Source organism: Osmerus eperlanus, chromosome 1 (assembly GCF_963692335.1).
Source record: "Osmerus eperlanus chromosome 1, fOsmEpe2.1, whole genome shotgun sequence".
NCBI classification, from domain to species: Eukaryota; Metazoa; Chordata; class Actinopteri; order Osmeriformes; family Osmeridae; genus Osmerus; species Osmerus eperlanus.
Window position 1 is genome coordinate 23,055,415 of NC_085018.1, and position 21,244 is coordinate 23,076,658.

Sequence of the window (21,244 nt, forward strand, 5' to 3'; positions counted from 1 at the left end):
AGGGAGGGAGGGAGGGTGGAGGGAAGGAGGGAGGGAGGAGGGAGGGGAGGAGGACAGGGAAAGGGAGAGGAGTCCGGATGGAAAAGGGTTAGAAGGTTAAATAAAAGACATGTTAAAGAAAGAAATCGAGATAAATCAAATAAATAAAACTGAAACATAACTAAAGGAAAATTGGAGATAAATAATCATAAAGGTGTGTTTTGCTGGAGGTTGCAACAGATTATTTGAGGGGGGGCCTGGGAACTCATGGGGGAGGTGCTGTATAAGTCAGGGAGATGGCCAGGGAAGGGGCTTGGGAGGGGGAAACAAAATAAGTCAAATACATTAGGAGAGGTCTTCCTCTTCAGGAGATTAAACCTCACAAACCAAGTAATGCACTGGTAAATAGAAAGGTCCACTGTGTATAGTTCTTCATGTTTAAAGTGTCATTGTGTTGGTGCTCTTTGATGGTTTTGTAATGCACTTTGGTAAAAACGATTCTTTTTAAAACATGCTTCATAAATAAATTGTTAGTTGATTGATTGGTCAATATGGTATAGAAATACTGCCAATGCACTGGAAAATTACATTGTGTGTGATGCTAACCTAAGCCGAGCATCTAATTGGATAGGAAACTTCAGGCTATGGGCCCTGTACAGATTCTCTACTGCATGACTCTCCTTCGTCCTGTGGGACTTCCTTAAATCTACCATGATTGGATTGCCGTAAAAAGGCCTTTCTTTAAACAGCTGCCACCAATCCAGTCACGTCAGATTGGTGATTCCTCCCTGCGGAAGGCACAAGGAGAGGAAGCAGTATTGAAAAAGCCCCAGTCTGAACGCAGACGAGCTGCTCCGGTCCTCCCGCTCCACGGCGAGCAGGGCTTTGTGTTTTCTAGACCAGGGTGCGTTCGATATGCACGCACGTCCTGATGCAACACTCCGCAACAGAAAGGAAGGGGAGCTTGTCTGACAGATGTGCTGAGTGGAGACGAAGTCCCTACAGGTGAATAATCAGCAGCAGATAAAGGGATGCTGATGTGATGAGGGTGGAGGGGGTGGGGTTTGCCTCCGTCATGGCGGAGCTTTCCTACAGTACTGTGTCGTAGCTGTCAGAGCCGCAGTGCTGCTCTTATGACCCCTTTGACTCAATTAAGATTGTGTCAAATCTCACCATAAAACGAGACTCGCTGTTAGAAGTGTGGTGCGGTTTTAGACTAAGCCGTGCAGGACGTCGACCCAGAAATGTCATTTACCAACTTCAACAGTATGTTTTTTGACGCGGAAGTCACGCGTGTGACTGTATTCATGTGTACACATACGCACACACACACACACTGACACTCAAACACAGACACTCAGACATGCACACACACACAAATGTCAAATCACTAAGAAATGCAAAAAAAAATGAAAACAAATTAAACCTTATTATAGTGAGAGACACGGTCCGCAAAGTGCCACTTTCCTTTCAGAAGGAAATATCACAGCCAAGCAGGTCTGAACGGTAAAATACCGTTGACCTGTGTGGTGACAGGCAGGGTCTAAACGCCCTGTCAGAGCCCTCTGTGAGTGCAGCCGAGTGAAATATCAAGTCATTCCAGGTTCCAATTTATTATTTGCATATTAATGGCCAGAGTGTTTATCATGAGAGGAGCCTTGAGTGTTGGGGGGCAGGTCTGAAACACAGGCTCCCTCAGAGACAGACAGGAGGAGCAGTGAGGGGCAGGTCTGAAACACAGGCTCCCTCAGAGACAGACAGGAGGAGCAGTGAGGGGCAGGTCTGAAACACAGGCTCCCTCAGAGACAGGCAGGAGGAGCAGTCAGGGGCAGGTCTGAAACAGAGGCTCCCTCAGAGACAGGCAGGGATGAAGGGAACAACACGAGACAGCAGAGAGAAGGGGTTGCTGTCAGCTCCACAGCCTGGCTCTAAAGAAACATTCAAAAGGCTTCTTCCCAGTGTTGGCCTGAGGCTTGAACACAGACCCTGACTAGGACAGACCCTCATCTGTGTATGATAAAGAGGCCCTGGTCGTCTGACACAGCTGCAGATCCCGTCGGATACACGGATCAGTTGTTTGTTTTTGAGGAGTTTGATTGAACAGTGAACTGTACGGCCCACAATGTATTTCACTGTATCTTTTCTGGGTGTGGGCTGGTGCATCGTGGGTCCCGGGTGCTGTGTCTTACCAGGAAGTGATGAGGTACTGGGCCAGGTTGATGCTGATTGGTGTTCCAGTGATGGTCACGTGTCGGTCGCTGCTGCTGTCCAGCTGGCTGCCTATCTTGATCTGCGCCCCCGACACCTGGCGAATCTCGTTGATCTTGGTGCCCTGGCGCCCGATGATGGAGCCAATCAGCTGATGGGGTCAAAGAGAGAGGGGGCGGGACTTGTGTGAGAAGGAGGAAGGAGACGGGGGGAAGCACTTTGTAGTTCCAACATCTCAAGAGAGGTCTGACCATCATCAGAGGTCTGACCATGGGGCCCTGGCAGTTCACTGGTTCCTAGCACAAAGGCTGAGGTCTTACTGCAGTGGCCTGGGTTCGAATCCGGCCCAGGTCCTTTCCTGCATGTCCCTTTACTTTCTCCCCTACATTTGTCCCTGTCACCTGTCACTCTTGACTGTCTCTAACTGAAAAAGCAGAAATGCCCCCAAAACCCATTCAATATAGAGAGGTCTGAGCCTGAGGACACAGTCTGTTACAAGGTAGTTAAAATGAAAAGAAAAACGAAAGTATTTACCGTAATACCCTGAAGACTTAACCATAGAAGTATAAACTAATTCAATTAGATGGCTAATCGTTAGTATAATGTAATCATCAACACCACAAAATGTCAGTTATTACAGCCTTTGTCCAGTAGCATAGTATTTCTCTTACAAAGGGATCAATTTGGCTCGCACACCAGCGGTTGTATTGACTACTGCAAGGCTTGTTTACTGCCTACTCCTGCAAAATGTGGGATTTGTCTGTCCTGGTTATCATGATCCTAAGACCTCCCTCCGTCATACCCTCCTCCCTCCCTTCTCCCCTCCCTCCCTCCTTCACTCCCACCCTCCCTCCCATCCCAGGGTGTTTCTAAAACAACCCTAGGAAAAGAACCTGTACACCCCTAATCAGTCAAAATCAACGGTCACTTTCAATTTCAAACACCACCAAGTACCCAATCAGGAACATGGACTCGACACCAGTGAGCTTCAGTCCTCTCCCCTCCCAGTGGCTGAGTGGCTATCGATTTCCCCGCCCGGAGGAACAACGCTCGTCTAATTCCTCCAGAACACACACAGCTTTTTAGTGGTCAATATAGCGGGAAGGAAATGGGGAACAAACGGTGTGGAACAGAAGAAAGGGTTGCTGTGGTTTTTCCTGCTGTGTTTGTGTTGCTGGGTGCAGAGCTTGCACCTGAGAGAGGAACTACTCCTCGGTTTAGGTCCTGCCTGGTCAGGTCAGCACAGCACAGCTATAGATGGGTTTTCTTGTTTTAGCTAGGAGAGGAGTGGGCCTAGGACAGGGTGGGGCTGGGCTAGGACAGGACTGGGCCTAGGACAGGATGGGGCTGGGCTAGGACAGGACTGGGGCTAGGACAGGACTGGGGCTAGGACAGGGTGGGCTGGGCTAGGACAGGACTGGGGCTAGGACAGGACTGGGGCTAGGACAGGACTGGGGCTAGGACAGGACTGGGGCTAGGAAAGTGCTGGTGTTAGGACAGGACTGGGCTAGGACAGGACTGGGGCTTGGACAGAACTGGGCTAGGACAGGACTGGGGCTAGGACAGTGCTGGTGTTAGGACAGGACTGGGCTAGGGCTGGGCTAAGACATATCTCGTTTTAAGACAGCATTTGGTTAAGTAGACTAGTGGGTCCAGGAGAGGACTGGCTATGCGTTGACTGGACTAGGAGAGGCTGGGGCGAGGGTAGGGCTGAGATGAGAGATCTGTCCCTGTTAGATTGCTGGATGTGATGGAAGGGGCCTGGTGTGGGCAGGCTAAGCACCTTGACCCTGCCGATCCCAGATCAGGCCAGTACCATGATGAAGCGGCACCAGGACAGACGTGTTGGCAGGCTGGTATGTGTCTGATCGATGGACAGCCTCTAGTCCTATCTACGTTTTTATCTCTTCCTCTTGTTCTATTTCAGTCCCTTCTCTCTCTCTCTCTCTCTCTCTCTCTCTCTCTCTCTCTCTCTCTCTCTCTCTCTCTCTCTCTCTCTCTCTCTCTCTCTCTCTCTCTCTCTCTCTCTCTCTCTCTCTCTCTCTCTCTCTCTCTCTCTCTCTCTCTCTCTCTCTCTCTCTCTCTCTCTCTCTCTCTCTCTGTTCTGCCCCTATCCTCTTGCTATAAATGTAGACTATTTATGTCAGTGACAGTGATCATGTCTACACTAGTGTGTGTGTGTGGGGGGGTGAGGTAGGTGAGGGTGGGGGGTGGTGGTGGGGTAGGTTAGGGTGGGTGTGGGGTTGAGGTAGGTTAGGGTGGGGTGTGGGGTTGAGGTAGGTTAGGGTGGGTGTGGGGTTGAGGTAGGTTAGGGTGGGTGTTGGAGTGGTGTGAGGTAGGTTAGGGTGGTGTGGAGTGGTTGTGTGAGGTAGGTTAGGGTGGGTGTGGAGTGGTGTGAGGTAGGTTAGGGTGGGTGTGGAGTGGTGTGAGGTAGGTTAGGGTGGGGGCTACAGGAGCTTAGACAGGAACAGAGATCCCAGCCAGAACAAACACAACCCTCTCAAATCTCTAACTCAGAGGCACCCCCCTACAGGCAGATAGTGTAACTGCTCCATCCTCCAAGAGTGTGTCTCTGTGTGTCTGTGCCTGTGTGTCTGTGTGTGTGTCTGTGTCTCTGTGTGTCTGTGCCTGTGTGTCTGTCTGTGTGTCTGTGTGCTGGCCTGGGCAGAATAAGGGGGGCTATTTTGGGGAGGCTTCCCTGCTGCCAGTTGGTAACTATGTGATGGGTCTTGTTCAGGCTGACAGGGGTGGGGACATCACTAAGCCCACAGCCTCCCTCTCTTCAATCCTCCCTCTCCTCTCTCCTCGCCTCTCCTCCCCTCTCTCAATCCTCCCTCTCGTCGTTCCCTCTCCTCTCCTCCCTCTCCTCCCCTCTTCTCAATCGCTCCGCTCTCTCGTTCCCTCTCCTCTCCCTCGCCTCTCCTCCGCCTCTCTCAATCCTCCCTCTCTCGTTCCCCCCCCCTCCTCTCCTCCCTCCCTTTCCTCTTTTCCTTTCTTTCTTCCAGCCTCCCCCTGCCTTCTTTCATCATTCCCTCCTCTACTCTCGTCCTCCTCTCTACCCCCTCCCCTCCCCTTCCTCTCCCCCCCTCCCTCTACACTGGTTATCATCTCCCTAAGCCCCTCTCTGGTCTTGGCTATTGTCTCCCAGAATGCACCAGTCCCCTAACCCTCTCCTTCACATCCCTCCCTGCATTGTTCTCCCTCGCGAGGGGGGGGATGAGGTAGAGGACTGACCCTATCTAAACTTGATTAAGAGCTGTATCCATCAGGCAGCCTTCCTCTGCTGGCCGGGTGGAGGCTCCATGGCTTGTCCACTGACTGGCTGACTGGGGGCGGGTCCTCAGACCCAGAGTTGTGGGTGTTTTTTGACTGATTAGTGTCAGGAGAGATTCTGTCCTCATTTGCGTATCTCCTCTGTGTACGAGTCTAGGCAATGTTCACTTCTCTGCTTCTCGAGTCGTACTGGCTGTCTTCTTAAAAACACTCAAAACCATGCTTGATGAAAGATGAGAGAGAGAGAGAGAGAGAGAGAGAAGAGAGAGAGAGAGAGAGAGAGAGAGAGAGAGAGAGAGAGAGAGAGAGAGAGAGAGAGAGAGAGAGAGAGAGAGGTAGAAAAAGAGAGAAGAGAAATAGAAGAGAGAGAGGAGAGAGGGAGATAGAGAATGAGAAGAGAGAGAGGAAAGAGAGAAGACAGAAATAGAGAAGAGAGAGGAGAGAGAAAAGAGAGGGAAATAGAGTAGAGAAAGAGAGAGAGAGAGGAGAGAGAGGAGCTGGCTTTCCGCCAACATGTTCCTATGTCATCCTGAGGTGACAATGACATGACTGACCCATGGAATTCTGGGTAACTCCTCGGTCTGAAGTATCACTCCACTAATATGCTCTCAAGAGAGCCAAGGGCATTAGTGTGTATGAGTGTGTCTGTGTTTAGTCTGTGGGCTGCTTGCATGTGCCTAAGCGTGTGTGTGTGTGTGTGGGAGGGGGGTGACGGGGGGGGGGGGGGGGGGTTAGCTGGTTGCTTTATTTACCCTGCGTTGTGACGGTGGAGGCTCTAAGCCAGTCAGACAGCATGGCAAGCTTTATCTGAGCCTCAATGAGCCCCCCTGAGACTTATACCGAGGGAGGGAGGGAGGGACCGTTTTTTTGGAGGGGGGGGTTGAGAAAGTAGTTTAAAATGCGCTACTCTGAATCTCAACTGGTCTTTGTTCACTACATCAAGACATATTGACTGCATGTTTAAAGGTGGACTTGAGATATACACCCCAACTCTCAGAGAGCTGCAGGATCAAGCCCATCTGAGAGGGATATGCAAGGGAGACAGGGAGAGAGATTTCCTGTTCTGGTGTTTTCGGAAGGCTCTTACATCGTTGGGGATGAGCAGTTCCTGGGACGTGGTTTGGGAATTAGCGTCCACCCCTGCTGAGAAGGACGAAAGCCCAAATTAGCCAAGACTCCAGGAAACAGACATCACAATGAAACACCTTCAAACCTCTCACACAAACACATGTACCGGTGGATATATGTGGAAGTCAAGAAGAAGGTTTTGCGTGCTGCATTATAATATCAAAAGATGCATTATTATACTGTCTCTTTGTTTTATAAGATCCCATTGTGACTTGGGTTTTTTGCCCCACTTAGCTCAAGTTGGCTGTCCCCTTTCTCCTCTCATGTCCTGTCTTTTCCGCGACTCTCTTATTGTTTCCACTCCTTTCCTTTCCTATCCTCTCCATTCTTTCTCTCCTCTCCTCCTCTCCTCTCCTCTCCCCTCCCCTCCTCTCCTCTCCTCTCCTCTCCTCTCCTCTCCTCTCCTCTCCTCTCCCCTCCCCTCCCCTCTCCTCTCCTCCCTCCCCTCCCCTCCCCTCCCCTCCCCTCCCCTCCCCTCCCGTCCTCTCCCCTCCTCTGCTCTGCTCTGCTCTCCCCTCCCCTCCCCTCCCCTCCCCTCCCCTCCTCTCCTCTCTCCCCTCCCCTCCCCTCCCCTCCCCTCCTCTCTCCCCTCCTCTCCCCCCTCCTCACAGAAGGCTGTGTTAATAGACTGGTACACAGCGTGACTGATGAGCTTTCTACCTGGGACATAATGGAAGCCTGCCATCCGCGTCCTGACGGCACAATCCAGACCCCCTGCTCTCGCCTGCTGAGACCTATTGTCGTTAGAGCTGCTATTCATTTGATGTTTACATAAGGAAATGAAAGAGAACAACTCTGGGGTTCTGGATGTAGGAACTGGCATTAACAGCACTCACCCCGGAGTCTGCTGACTGGAACATTAGGCCTCGTAGCTGGAATCCTGACTCACAAACAGGAACTTAGGAGTTCAAACTGATCTAGCGGACGCAGACGTCTACTAGCCAGAGGTGAATGATTCCAGCCCCTGTCTAGAACACCAGCTTAGTTTCCACCCTGCATCCCAAACACACATTCCATTCCCGTACTTTCCTAATTGAGTCAGCGTGGGGGAGGACCAGGGAAGCCCAGCGTGTGTGTGGATCTGATCCCCAGACCAAAGCCTCTTCCCTGGCTTGCCGGGACAGGCTGAGGGGGTTAAAGCCCATCCTGCTGGAGGCTGATACATCCTGCCAGGTCCTGGCCCACTTTCACCAGGATAATCTACTCCCTCTGGGTCACACCATCCGAACACCGTCAGATACTTTGGGTGAACTTGATTTATGTCTCCACCCGGGGCAACTGAAACAAATGGTTTTAGGTACGTGACCTCTTCGACCGAGGTGTGCAGGTGGGGTCAGAACATTTACTGAGAAGGGCAGCTTATTTCATGATCTGCTTATCGGGTTAGGGCCCACCCTCACCCCCCAACAACAACGTCTCTGCCTCCACCTGCACCTCCGCCTCCGGCTCCGCCTGCACCTCCACCCACCCCCAGAGCAGCATACGTACCAGTGAGGCCCGAGGAGGCAGGCTGGCACATGGGGGCCAGGCCTTGTTGCTGCATAGACAGCTGGTGGAGCTTGGCCAGCTAGTCAAGAGAGGAGTCACACATTCACATCCAACATGAACCTCCACACTCTGACTTAAACCAAGGACAAACCACAGCAAGCATCGAGGAGTCATGTTTTAGTCATGTTTACTGATCTCACCTCTGCATGGGGAATGCCATATTGGTTCTGTAGGGTGTATGCCTGGGTGAGAGAAACAGGTCATCAGAATAGTCCAGGTGTTGGTCTTTCTTACTCCAGCACTTACATACAGTAATCACATGACCTCTTCTCCCTCCTGGAGGCCTGTCTGTCTGTCTGTCTGTCTTACTACATGTTTCTCCATCAATTTGCCTTACTGCTGGTCTTTCTTTCTTTCTTTCTTACTGTCTCTGTCTGTCTCTCTCTCTTTCTCTCTCTCTCCTCTCTCTCTGTCTGCCTGTCTATCTGTCTTGTTAGTCCGTATGTCTGTCTTACTTACTTGTTGCAGATCCATCCCTCCCTGAGCCACTTGGAACAGAGGGTGAGAACCATACTCTGATGCCTCAAACACCTACACACACAGACACACACACACACAGACACGCACACACACACAGACACGCACACACACACAGACACGCACACACAGACAGACACGCACACACACACAGACACGCACACACACACAGACACGCACACACAGACAGACACACACACAGACACGCACACACACACAGACACGCACACACACACAGACACGCACACACAGACACGCACACACAGGCACGCACACACAGGCACGCACACACAGACACGCACGCTCACACACGCTCACACACACACGCACACACATGCACGCACACACACGCACACACATGCACGCACACACAGACACACATGCACACACACACAGAAGAGGAACAAAAATCAAGGCATTAGGGTAGATCATTATCAATGATCTACATCATTCCATTTTCCTCTAACAGGAAACACACTTTTTTCACAACTTAAAACAAAACGTTAACACGTTTCTATAACAACAACAAAGGTCTCCAAAAAGAAGAGAACACCATGCTGTCCTCGTGTCATCACGACTGTAACACCGTAATCATGCTGTCATCAACGTCACTCCACAGATGTGGGCTACAAATCACAGGATATTGTTCCTCTCCTCGAGTATCTGTGTACGTACCACACCTGGAGCTCTTACAAAGACCCATTACATTAAAGTATGTAGTACGTTAGTCATTGAGGGGAGTTTAATTTGTGTGGTTTCGAATCAACCATAAGTGTTTGAGAGAATTTGCAAATAGTAATTGACCCAGGTCAGGTGATTACACTGACACAACAAAACACATGAATCAAAGTTAAATGCTCGGCACACGCTGGAACAACCTGCCTTCTCCACTGCAATTATTTTTTACTTCTACGGAATTTGCTAAAAATCAGAGGATGGGAGGTGGTGGCGGTGTTGAATATTCATGACGCTGATTGATCTTGATATTAGTGTTTCTGCACGCATATGCATGACGCTAATGAATAGTCATGCTGGATGTTGAATAAACATGAGCGAGTTTGTTTAGGTGCGCTGAGGATGAGTCCTCGGGCAGGGAGGAGGACATTCCAGGGAATGTTACGGGTCAGATAGATGCTTAGCAACCCTGATAAGACTGAGCTAGGAAGTCGCAAGATTAGGTAACACTGTCTCACGCTGCTATAAATATAACATCTAAACAGCTTTGCTTCCATTTCATTGTGAGTAGAGAGTATGCAGAGGGCTAATTCTGCTGCATTGAGGAAGCATTCCTGGTGTGGTGGTGATGGTGTATCCTGTAATATAACCAGGGAGCATGAACAGTCCAACCTTCACCTTGAATCTCTGTCTTCTGTGGCAAATGTTCAATCAGACTAAGAATAGTGGGCAGCGCAGAGCTACGAGGCTAGCTGCTGGTTCTCAGAAGATGTGATCCTGAACGCTCCCACAGAGTTTGTCCTGAGGTTATTTTGAGGTTGCGTTAAATACGTGATGAGATTGTTCTGGGGTTGAGTTGGGGTTGCTTTTAGGTAGCGGTCGGTTTTCTCACCTGGTTCCCTGACATCATGACAGGGCTGGGGCTGGGCCGGTAAGGAATAGTGGCTCCTTTGGGAGGTGACTGCAGGTGGAGAGGAAGGAAGAAGAGAGCAGAAGAGAAGACAAGAAGTTAGGGTGTGAAAACGGTTTGATTCTCCCCTCAGCACGTCAGCAGTTTTCTCTAGCTTTAGCACAAGGTGCTTAGAATCACAATGAGTTGAAAAAGCCTTTGATTTCTCTGTTTTCACATTTAATCCCCTGGAAGTAGTTGGAGCACTGCCTCAGATAATACTGGATCTATTCTAGGTATTGGCTAACTGATTGCATTCCTCTGTGTGAACATGTTTTTGATGTTGACTCCACAGATATCTGAAGGTGATTGTTCTCCCACTGGCGGAGGTTCTATTATTTGCGTGATGTATCTTCCTGATCTAAGCACTTCACATGAGAGAAAGCAATTGTGACATTTTGGTAGTGTCTGTTGTGGATACTGATGAGCTTGTGGCTAAATAAGACAGCTAAATCTAAACACTTGATTTATTCAACGTATTTTCACATGTAGGTGCAAGAGACGTCGCCTTACTCGAGTAAAAGAGTCGCACAGCATGTCTCTTGGAAAAAAAACATAAATGTTCTGTTGCTCAATAATCGGCTGTTCATTCGGAAGGTTGGCGGTTTGGAATCCCGCCCGGCAACAGCCTCCGTCTGAGAGCATGCTTGTGCGTTCCGGAGAAGGCCGGGAGAGACCCACCTCTAGGATGACTGTGCAGATGAGCTTGACACACTGGATGATGGCTTCCTGGCTCCCAGATATGGTGACCCCTCTCTCTGTGGAGTTAGGCAGCAGGTCGCCTGCCACCTGGATCTGGGCGCCCGTGGTCTGGTCGCCATGACGGAGGGAGGGAGGAAGGGGGGTAAGAGGGAGGGAAATAAGTGGAAAGGAAGCATGGAAGGAAAGAAGGAAGGAAGCAGAGGAAACATAACTTAAATGACAGGTTTATTTGTCACATAAAATGAGGTACAGTGGTGTGATATCAAATTGAAGAACATAAAGTGAGCCAAGAAGATCAAACTGACATAATAGATCATTGAAGTCTAGATATAAATATAAATATCAAGGAAATGACCTGCCTTTAAGAGTTTCCTGCAACCCCTCTCTACAGTAGGGCTATCATCATTTATGTTCATCCTTCATGTATCTAGGAAGGACGTGGGGAGGGGAGGAAACTCATGCAGAGTATTGAGACCAGACCGCTCACCTCTCGGATCTCCTTGATTTTAGACCCGCCTTTGCCGATTAGGGAGCCACACTGACTGGCTGGGATGACCAGTCGCAGGGTGACGGGGGGCTTGCTGGTCACTGTGCCATTGGCTACCAGAGCTGTCAGGTCCTAAAGGCAACAGATGTAATTGGTTGAACACCCCGCAGAGTTATTTTGACCTATTGCCACCCCTCCTTACCTTAAAACAAAGTGGGCAAGAGGATGACTTCAAAGCCCCTCACACAAACATGGAATCAATCATCTTTCATCCCACTTCTCCCCCTCTCTCTCTCTAGCTCTCTTCTCCTCTTCTCCCTGCTCCCCTCTTCGACAGACCAGGGTTCCCGCTGATTGAACATGGATGTGACAACCTTGTTCACCGTTCTATCGATCTCCATGGAGGCGATAGTTAGTGTTTGCTCAGGTCAAAAGTATTCACGTCTGGGCTAACCCCCCTCCACCCTCTCTTCCTCCTAGTGTCTCTCCTTCCTCCTCCTCCCCCATCTCTTTCCTCTTTCCCAAAGCCAATCCTTCCCTCTCCTCCACTCCTCCCATCTCCTCTCTTCCTCCCTGCCCCTCCTCTCTTCTCTCCTGGCGCTGTAGCAGGGTCCATAGCAGTGGGCTGCAAATCCAACAGTCCAGCAGCACCTCTCTTCTTAATTAAACCTACTCATAAATACAGCCAGAATCACTGCCATGCCGCCGCGCAATCAATTAGAGGCAGCCCGACTCCGGGTGCGTTTGAAATGTAAATAGCAAAGGCTTGTCTGGCTGCCCATCAGCCCGAAACTGTCTACGTGACGGGAATGTTGATAGGTCCGGACTCTGCCCCCGCGGTCGAATGCAACGCACACTTTACGCATCTTTTCTGCAAGCAGAAAGCGCCTGCTGTATCAAGGGGGCTCGGAGGCTGATTGTTTTGGTGTGCGCTTCGCATGTGAATCTCTGAAGTTCTACTGGGAAATAATAAAGTCAATTTCTGCCAATATTGGAGCTTTTAAAATCAAATAGAGGAATGAGGAAATGTATGAGGAAATGTAGAGACACCATTTTTTTCCCTCTCTCTCTTTTTCCTTCTGTTATCTCTCCCTCTCCCTCTCTCCTATTCGGAGATTGTCTCACCCACTCTCCTTCTCGCATTTCCAACGGGGCATGCGTTTCCCAATCTGGATCAGGAAGGTTGAAACATCACTTCCTAGATTTAATTTCAGAATATGCAATACGTCTTAATAGCTGTGAACATCCTAATCCTGTTCTTTCAAGCTGAGGCTTGGCTTTCTTTTGCCAGCTCTCTTTCCAAGCTCTCTGGGCAAATCCCAACAAAGTTCCCAGAGGCTTTGACTCTGCTGGCCCATTTACACAAGCCAGCAGAACTTGAGTTATAGTGATGTTCACCGTATTCCTGTTTTGGTCTTGTAACATAATAGAGAGTTGATTACTGACTTGGTTCAGTCAGTTATAGGATGGTTTGAAGTACTGTTTGTGGTAACGTTTGCGCTTTTGATTAATAATTCATAATCTGTCAATTAGACTGCGTTAGTATGGATTCGGTTGTCAGAGTGCTTCTACCTCTGTGTTTAACAGGAAGAAGCCCTGAGTACCTGGTTCCAGGTAAGAGTGTGACTGAGAACAATGAAGGCATGTCTTTCCATTTCTTGTGGAAAAACAGAGTAGCCAGACGTGTGTGTGTGTGTGTGTGTGAGTGAGTGTATGCGGCTGTTTGTGTGTGACTGTCAGACAGATTGACAGAACTGAAGCCAGAGTCCACATATGCATCATACATCACATGGCTGTGAGGCACCTCTAGTGTTACTATGACAATCATGTCCTGGGGATGGCTGAGGAGTCGGAAGGGGTGTGTGTGTGTCTGTGTGTGTTCTACATGTTTAATGAATGCCAGCTATGTACAGCCCATAAAGGTTAGACTAACGGTGCCCGGACACCAGGTCCCTCGGGGACAGCCGACCGAGGAGGAGGTGGAGGAGGGGAAGGGAGAGACCCAGAGAGGAGGAGGTGGAGGAGGGGAAGGGAGAGACCCAGAGAGGAGGAGAGAGCCAGCTGGTTTACCTCCTCCAGTTTGAAGGTGATCATGGTGAAGGCTCTGAAGACACTTTCTGTGGGCCCTGTGATGGTGATGATCCTCTCTGGACAGGAACCCTCCGAGATGTTGATACGAGCGCTGCTCTGTTAGGACGAGGTGGAGGGGAGGAGAAGGAGGACGGGGAGGAGAAGGGAGTGAGGAGAGGAGAGGAGAGGAAGGGAGGGGAGAGGAAGACAGGGGAGATGAGAGGAGAGGAGATGAGAGGAGGGGAAAGGAGAGGAATACATGAGGGGAGAGGAGAGGAGATGAGAGGAAGGGAGGAGAGAAAAGAGGAGAGGAGAGGGAAAAGGGATGGTGAAAAGAAAGGAAGACAAGCATCAATTCCGCTGCTCTGCTCTGCCGGGCGGAGGTGTGTGGTCACCAGGAGTCAAGGTGTAAAGCATGCTAGTCTAAGCTTTGGGACAGAAAGAGCGAGAGATAGAGATAGAGAGAAACTCCCTCATTCCTCCCACCTCTCCTCTCCTCTATTCATCATATGCTTCAGTGGAACAGCCCTCTCTAGTTCACGCTTTGTTTGTCATCCCTAGGATGGGCTTCCACACTGAAATATGCATAGGAGGAGGAGGAGGAGGAGGAGGAGAGGGAGGGGGGAGGTAGAGGAGGGGAGTGAGAGAAGGGAGAGGGAGGGTGCAAAGGTAGAGTGAATTGAGGAGGTGGGGGAAGGTGGTAGGGATGGATGGAGCCGAAGAATTGGAGAATTAGATAGAGGGAGGAGTGAGTGGTGGGAAGGAAAGGGGGAGGCGATGAAGAAGGGATGAAGGAGTGGGTGGAGGATGGTGTGAAGGTGGAGAAGAAGAAAAAGGGTAGAGAGAAGTACGTCATCCTTTTTTTATCTCTCCCAAAGTCTGAGTCATTCAGCTAAGCAGAGAGAGAGAGAGAGAGAAAGAGAGAGACAGAGAAAGAGAGAAGGAAAAAAGAGGGAGAGCAAAAGAGAGAGGGAGAGGGGGAACAAGAGAGCGAGAAAGAGAGAGAGGGAGAGAGAAAGAGAGAGAGAGAGAGAAAATAGAGAGAGAGAAAAAAGAGAGAGAGAGAAAAGAGCTCATCTGAAAGGCCTATAAGTAGAGCTGCAGAGTTGATTCACTGTCCTGCAGCACTCAGACCTGTCTGATTCACTTATACATGAGCTCTCTATCCTTCTGAAGGATGCTCTCTCTCTCTCTCTCTCTCTCTCTCTCTCTCTCTCTCTCTCTCTCTCTCTCTCTCTCTCTCTCTCTCCCTCTCTCTCATCCCCTCTCTCTCCTCTCTGTCTCTTTCTCATCCTCTCTCTCTCTCTCTCTCTCTCTCTCTCTCTCTCTCTCTCTCTCTCTCTCTCTCTCTCTCTCTCTCTCTCTCTCTCTCTCTCTCTCTCTCACACTCACACACATACACACACACACAAATCTCTTTACAGACTCCCTTCTCGGCGCCCCATGCTAATGTTTTGATTGAGGTAATAGAGGTAGAGAATGAACTGCTCTTGGTGTTGATCATGCTCGTCTCGGAGTGACAGATCTCCACATCATTACGCGTTTCTATTTTTATGACAATGAAAGGAGGCAGCAGTCTGTCTCGCTCTCCAGCTGAACCCACGGCTGGCAAAGCGTAAGCTCAGGCACCTACACACTGCAACACAAGCATCTGGGCGCACACACAATAATGCACACGCAAGCATGCTTGCACACACGCCAGATGTTTCGTCAGTTTGACGTCGGCAGCAGCTCCTATATGACCCTTTATCTCTGATATGTGGGTGTTCCCCTCCTCTCTAATCTCTCATCCTTTTTTTTCCACCCCATCCTTCCCGTTTCCCTCGATCATTATTAAGCGTCATGTCAACGCTTTTATTGACCCAATGAAAAAGGCTCACTGGTGGAGGCTGTGTGTGTGTGTGTGTGTGTGTGTGTGTGTGTGTGTGTGTGTGTGTGTGTGTGTGTGTGTGTGTGTGTGTGTGTGTAATAGTGCATGATCTTCTCCGGTAGACAAGACTACTGAGAAACAGAGATGGGAAGAACGAACAGAGAGAGAGAGAGAGAGAGAGAGACAGAGAGAGAGACAGACAGACAGACAGACAGACAGAAGAGTGTCACGAAAGAGAGAGGGAGGAGACGGAACGCTGGTGTGGATCTGGTACCCTTGAGATCCACATATGCGTTTAAATATTCATGTGCTTCCTGTGCGGTCTCTACTGTCATGGCAGGATGAGAGGGGAGGAGAGGAGAGGAGAGGAGGAGGAGAAGGAGAAGGAGAGCCGAGTGTCCAGGACACCTGGGTCTCCTCTTGATACATGTGACCGTACCGGCAGCACCGCCACACGGCTGGGGTCGGGACAGTGTCTGTTAGAGTGAGAGAAGGACGGGAAGAAACGGAAGGAGAGAGACAAGGGATGTGTGGGCCAGAGGGGCTTACCTCCTCTCGTATTCTCTTCACTGTTTCTCCTTTCTGTGGGAGAGGAGAGACAGGTGTTCAAACGGCCATAGCGACATTGCATTCACGTACACATCACTGGCATTAGCTCCATGGTTGTTTCTCAGCTGACCCCTCTTAGCAAACCACCCCTACAGGGCTTGGCATTAGCGCCCGTTTCTGACAGAGTGAATCGGGGGGAAGGTGTGGTGTTTTAAAGGAGCTAGCCGGAGAGAGCGTCGGCCACACTCGGCTGCACAGAGGTATGGCTGCCGCGGGGATGGATCCCCGGGGAGCACATGAGTGTCTGGCGAGGACGGCGGAGGAGAGAGACCAGGGATCTGAGCGTGTCCTCTGAATACCAAACCCCTTCATGGCTCCTGCTCGCTACACACCGTCGACAGGATGTGACACGGTGAAGACACGGGACTAGGGAGCAGGATGTGACACGATGAAGACACGAACCTAGGGAGCAGGATGTGACACGGTGAAGACACGAGACTAGGGAGCAGGATGTGACACGGTGAAGACACGAGACTAGGGAGCAGGATGTGACACGGTGAAGACGCGAGACTAGGGAGCAGGATGTGACACGGTGAAGACGCAAGACTAGGGAGCAGGATGTGACGTTGCTGCTACACGAAGCTAAAATGTGTGCCGAGACCGTAGAAGAAGAAGGGAGGACAGGATGTTGCTGCTCACCTTGCCGATGATGCTGCCTACTTCCTGTAGAAGGAAACAGAGATGACGTCATCAGTTTATACTTGTACACTGACACAGGCCAAAAAGGATTTGCTAATACTGTGAAGTAGGCCTGTTGTCGTTACAATACAAAGAATCGAATGTGTCAAACAGAATTCTATTGAACTGAACCAAGCAGAATTGATCTGAATCCAAACGAATCAACCTTAGTCAAACTGAGACACACTGAATCAAACAGAGTCCAAATCAAACACACCGAATCATACTGAATCAACCTGCTGTACCTTGCCGTGCATGAGGAGTCGTAGTGTCAGGGTGACGTTCATGTCGCCCTCTCCAAAGTCCTGCTCACAGTTCATGGTTGAGGTGGAGTCGGGTGCGGGGAGACGCATGAAAGATGATCGGCGGGCGGGTGGGCGGGCGGCACAGGAACTGGCGGATGCTCTCTCTGGTCTCTGGAAACACAGGAAGGAGGAAAGAGACGGTTAGGGAATCCAAGATGGCCGCAGAAGAACGCGGAGATGGCAGAGAGACGAGCAGAGGAAGCTGTGGAGCGCATTCTGCTCTGTGGAAGAGAGAATGGGAACCACTCTGCCTGTCGCAACATGAAAGCTCTGCACGCTGGGCTGTTCAACAGAGACATGCCATGTTACAGAGATGATCAGCCTGACTGGGGAGAGTTACTTTGGATGAAAGGACCCCTTCTGCTCCGTGAATTAGGCTTTAGCTTGGCTGGCTAAAGCAGTCTGGGAGAAGGACTGATTACCGGGGAGTTCCAACCCTGGAAGACCCACTGACACATCTGCTATGGTCGCAAGCTGGCCCTGTGTGTGTGTGGGCATGTGTATGTGTGTATGTGTGGGCATGTGTATGTGTGGGGGCATGTGTGTGTGTATGTGTGGGCATGTGTGTGTGTGTGCGACCTGCCCTCAGCTCAGAGGCAGAAGGAAGATAATTGCAGGTTTCAGTATCAAGCTCCTTTCTTTGTCTGTGACAGCTTGTAGAACACACACACAGCTGGTCTTGCTCTGAACACACACACACCCACACTCAGAGGCTGTCAGTCCGTCAGACAGACAGGAAGCTGCAGCCATTTCTTCCGTCAACATGTCAGCGTGTCCATCTTCCTGTACGAATTCTTGTCTGGCCATTCTCGTTGATCCCTTTGAATTAGCAGACGACACGCTGAGAGCTCAACACAGACACACATACACACACACACACAGAGAGACACAGACACACACACACTCACAATTCATTTCTCACTAAAATGTGTGATTTCATGGCAGCCGGGAATTCCTATGTCTTAAGCTGTCAGTATCCAGAAATCACAACAAGTCAGCCCGCACCATGTACATGTCATTTGTAAATAAATTGAGAAGTGAGTTAAAACCCCAAGGGCGAATTAAAGAAGAGTTGGACTCGGCAGAGACGCTCCGGCTGGGGATATTTCAGTGCTAAAAGATGGCAGCACAGACAGCACACATCATCCTTGTGTCTGCATACTAAGGAGGCATTTAGCTTTGGTTGTCTGATGAGGTTCATTTCAGGGAGAACACACGCACACACGCAAACGCACACACACGTTTAGACATCTGTCCCAGGGCATAGTAATCTCAATTCAGACTCATTCTTCAGGGGAAGCGCCAGCGCGCTCCAAAATGAAGAACTCAATTGGCATGCCTGTGTAATTACAGATGTGAGAGTGTCTGTGTGTGTGTGTCTTTGTGTGTGTATGCATGTGTGTGAGCATGCATGTGACTGTGTGTGTGTGTAAATGCGTGTGGTAGACTAAGACTGAAGAAAGTAGGCTCCACATAAAAGTAGGTCACAAATCAGATTCTGGCATGGCACTTGAATTCCGTGTCATGTGACGCGTGAATGTTGTAGGAGATTCAGACTGAGTTGCCTTGGGGACTCTCAAGAAGACAACCATGTTGAGAGTATCTGGAAAACATGTTGTTGTGGTACCATCTCTCCTGAAAGTTCTCTCTCACACACACACACACACACCTTTTCTCCCCAACATGGTTCCAGTTTGTCATCATTTCCACCACTCTTCTGCAGCTTGGGGAGATTTTTTTGTGTGAGTGTGTGCGTGTGTGTGTGAGAGGTAAAACATCATCGTAGGATGTAGAATGTTCTCAGGGCCACTGGAGCTCAGAATGATTGGTCTGGGTTCATCTGGCCCAACCACTGACCGACCCATCCCCAGGGCTGACACAAGGATGCTAATGAAGAACAATTGGCAGATCACCGATGTCACTTCCTGTGGTGACATGAAGCATGTGCTGTCAGACAGGCCGCTAATAAATGACAAGTAGGGCTGCTCATCGAGACACACAAACACACACACACACAAGCACAGACACAGACACACACAGACGCCATCTCTCACAAACACACACACGTTCACACCCGCAAACACACACTCCAACTCTCACAAACACACACGCGCAAACACACACACACTCCAACTCTCACAAACACACGCAAGATGGATGAGAAAGAGCCAACAGCATGTCGGCTGTCTCCTTCAGTGTCGTCCTGGCTGCCGTGACCAGGGTGGTGTAATCTGTACTGTCTTCCACCACCATTATCATACAGGTGAAATCTAATCTCACTGAACCAATCTCCATGAATACAGAGTTCAATCATAGAGTTGCATAATACTCTTCAACTGTTACTGGTTACGCTCTGAACATTACAACTGCCTCCCCCAAGCTTGAGTCATTTAGTCTGGCTGGGATTCAGTGTTCAGCGACTATGCTGTTAAGTGAACGTCTTTTCCACAAATACGATGTGAGAATTGTCAAATTAATGAACATTAAATCCATGGTTTTGAAGATTTTCTTTTTTTTTGGGGGGGGGGGGGGGGGGGTTAGAGATGGAGGGAGGGAGATGGTTGGAGAGTGAAGGAGGGAGGGAGAGAGGGAGACAGAGAGATGGTCGGTGAATGATGGAGATGTTTGCAAAGGCGACATCTCTCATTCATTACAACATGTTAGAGTTGAAGGTTGTTTGAGTGTGAAGGTTTGCAATGTGCATGCATGTGTCCTTCACTGTGTGTGTGTGTTAATGTGAGGGTGTTTTGTGCACTTACACATGCATTTATAGACGTGTGTGCAGGTGTGTGTGAGACTGTGTCCTTCAGTACTCGCAGCTCACAATGGAATTGTTATTATCATCCCAGTGTCTAACTCACATGCAGGAGAGGAAATTAATTATTTAAATGCTTTTAGATGCTTTACTACAGGATGGGGTTAAAATCATATCTAACCCCTCTCTAGGCCAATAACACACTCACACGCACACACACACTCACACACTCTCTCACACTCACACACTTTCTCACACGCACACACACACTCACACACTCTCTCACACACACACACACTCTCTCACACGCACACACACACACACTCTCTCACACGCACACACACACACTCTCACACACCCTCCCCCAGCCCTCCAGTGGTGTTCCAGAGTGAGCTTGCCTCATGCATGGCTGAATCGCAGCATCTCTCAAGGGTCAAACTCCTGGACGACTCAGCTACAAGGCCAGCCCCCTGCTAATGGCTGCAGGAACAGGAGAAGGGGAGGGAGGAGGGAGGAGAAGCAGGAGGGGGAGGAGGAGCAGCAAGAGATGGAGCAGGAGGGGGAGGGGGAACGGTTGGAATTATACCTAGGTGCACAACAACGACTAAAGATCCAGACCCAGACCAGTACTCTAGACCCAGACTAAAACTCCAGCCTGGTTAGACAGCAGCTTGGGATGATTGATTAGAGGCCCTTCGAACAGTCGCTGAAACCTGATTGGATTATGTGATGTGCCTTCATGTTGCAGTGCTAAATCATGATAGGCCGTGTGTCGGTCATAGATGATGTCAAGGACAGAACGGGCGGTAAAACGCTCTTCCTGTTTCTCGTCCCTAACGGTGACCACTGCCACAGCCCTGGAGGGAAGTGCCTCGGAACCAGGCGCTGATGTCATAGGCGTGGTGTGATGGCTGGGAGCGAGGGAGGGAGGGGAGGGGCAGGCCTCTAAATCCGGATGACACCAGTCTCTATTTAAAGGCTGAGCATGTTGGGGGAGGGGAGAGGGGGGTACTACAGAAATGTAGTCTGTCAAATTATCCTCCCTCTGTACCTCTCCTGTCCTGTCCTCAGTTATCCTCTCTTCTTTTCTCTTTAATCTTCTCCTCTTTATTCTTCTCCTCTCCTCTCTCAGTGCTACTGACCACTATAATTAAGGAAGCTAATGCTAGGATGCTAGGCCGCTAGCTCAGGAAACGAGCTCCTAGCTCCTCATTAGTGAGGCTGGATTGTGCTCCAGACCGGCAGCCTAAATACCAACAGTCACCCTGATGTCTGAGCGGGAGGGACGGAGGCAGGGAGAGAAGGAGACAGAAAAGAGAGAAACATGAATAAAGAAATAGGGGAGAGAGAGAGAGCGAGAGAGCGAGAGAGAGAGAGAGAGAGAGAGAGAGAGAGAGAGAGAGAGAGAGAGAGAGAGAGAGAGAGAGAGAGAGAGAGAGAGAGAGAGAGAGAGAGAGAGAGAGAGAGAGAGAGAGAGAGAGAGAGAGAGAGAGAGAGAGAGAGAGAGAGAGAGGCTGACACAACTCAAGCA

General features: G+C 50.0%; 1 protein-coding gene across 5 annotated transcripts in view; it reads right to left on the minus strand.

The window, feature by feature from the left end:
- LOC134027807 (poly(rC)-binding protein 4-like) overlaps positions 1-21,244 on the minus strand; it is a 45,140-nt gene that overhangs the window by 2,787 nt on the left and 21,109 nt on the right. Inside the window, exons 1-14 of one of the 5 annotated variants that reach the window (XM_062470982.1) lie at positions 16,899-16,958; positions 16,615-16,638; positions 15,916-15,948; positions 13,983-14,071; positions 13,497-13,613; positions 11,427-11,558; positions 10,919-11,047; positions 10,181-10,249; positions 8,596-8,667; positions 8,277-8,318; positions 8,077-8,155; positions 7,617-7,866; positions 6,548-6,599; positions 2,169-2,338 (exon numbers count right to left, since the gene is read on the minus strand). In XM_062470982.1, the coding sequence (XP_062326966.1) occupies positions 2,169-2,338; positions 6,548-6,599; positions 7,617-7,866; positions 8,077-8,155; positions 8,277-8,318; positions 8,596-8,667; positions 10,181-10,249; positions 10,919-11,047; positions 11,427-11,558; positions 13,497-13,520 (1,019 nt within the window). In that variant the 5' untranslated portion in view covers positions 13,521-13,613; positions 13,983-14,071; positions 15,916-15,948; positions 16,615-16,638; positions 16,899-16,958. Of the gene's footprint in view, positions 1-37; positions 292-2,168; positions 2,339-6,547; positions 6,604-7,616; positions 7,867-8,076; positions 8,156-8,276; positions 8,319-8,595; positions 8,668-10,180; positions 10,250-10,918; positions 11,048-11,426; positions 11,559-13,496; positions 13,614-13,982; positions 14,072-15,915; positions 15,949-16,614; positions 16,639-16,898; positions 17,070-21,244 lie in introns of those variants that run through there. The other 4 variants (XM_062470965.1, XM_062470946.1, XM_062470972.1 and 1 more) reach the window with 4 other exon arrangements.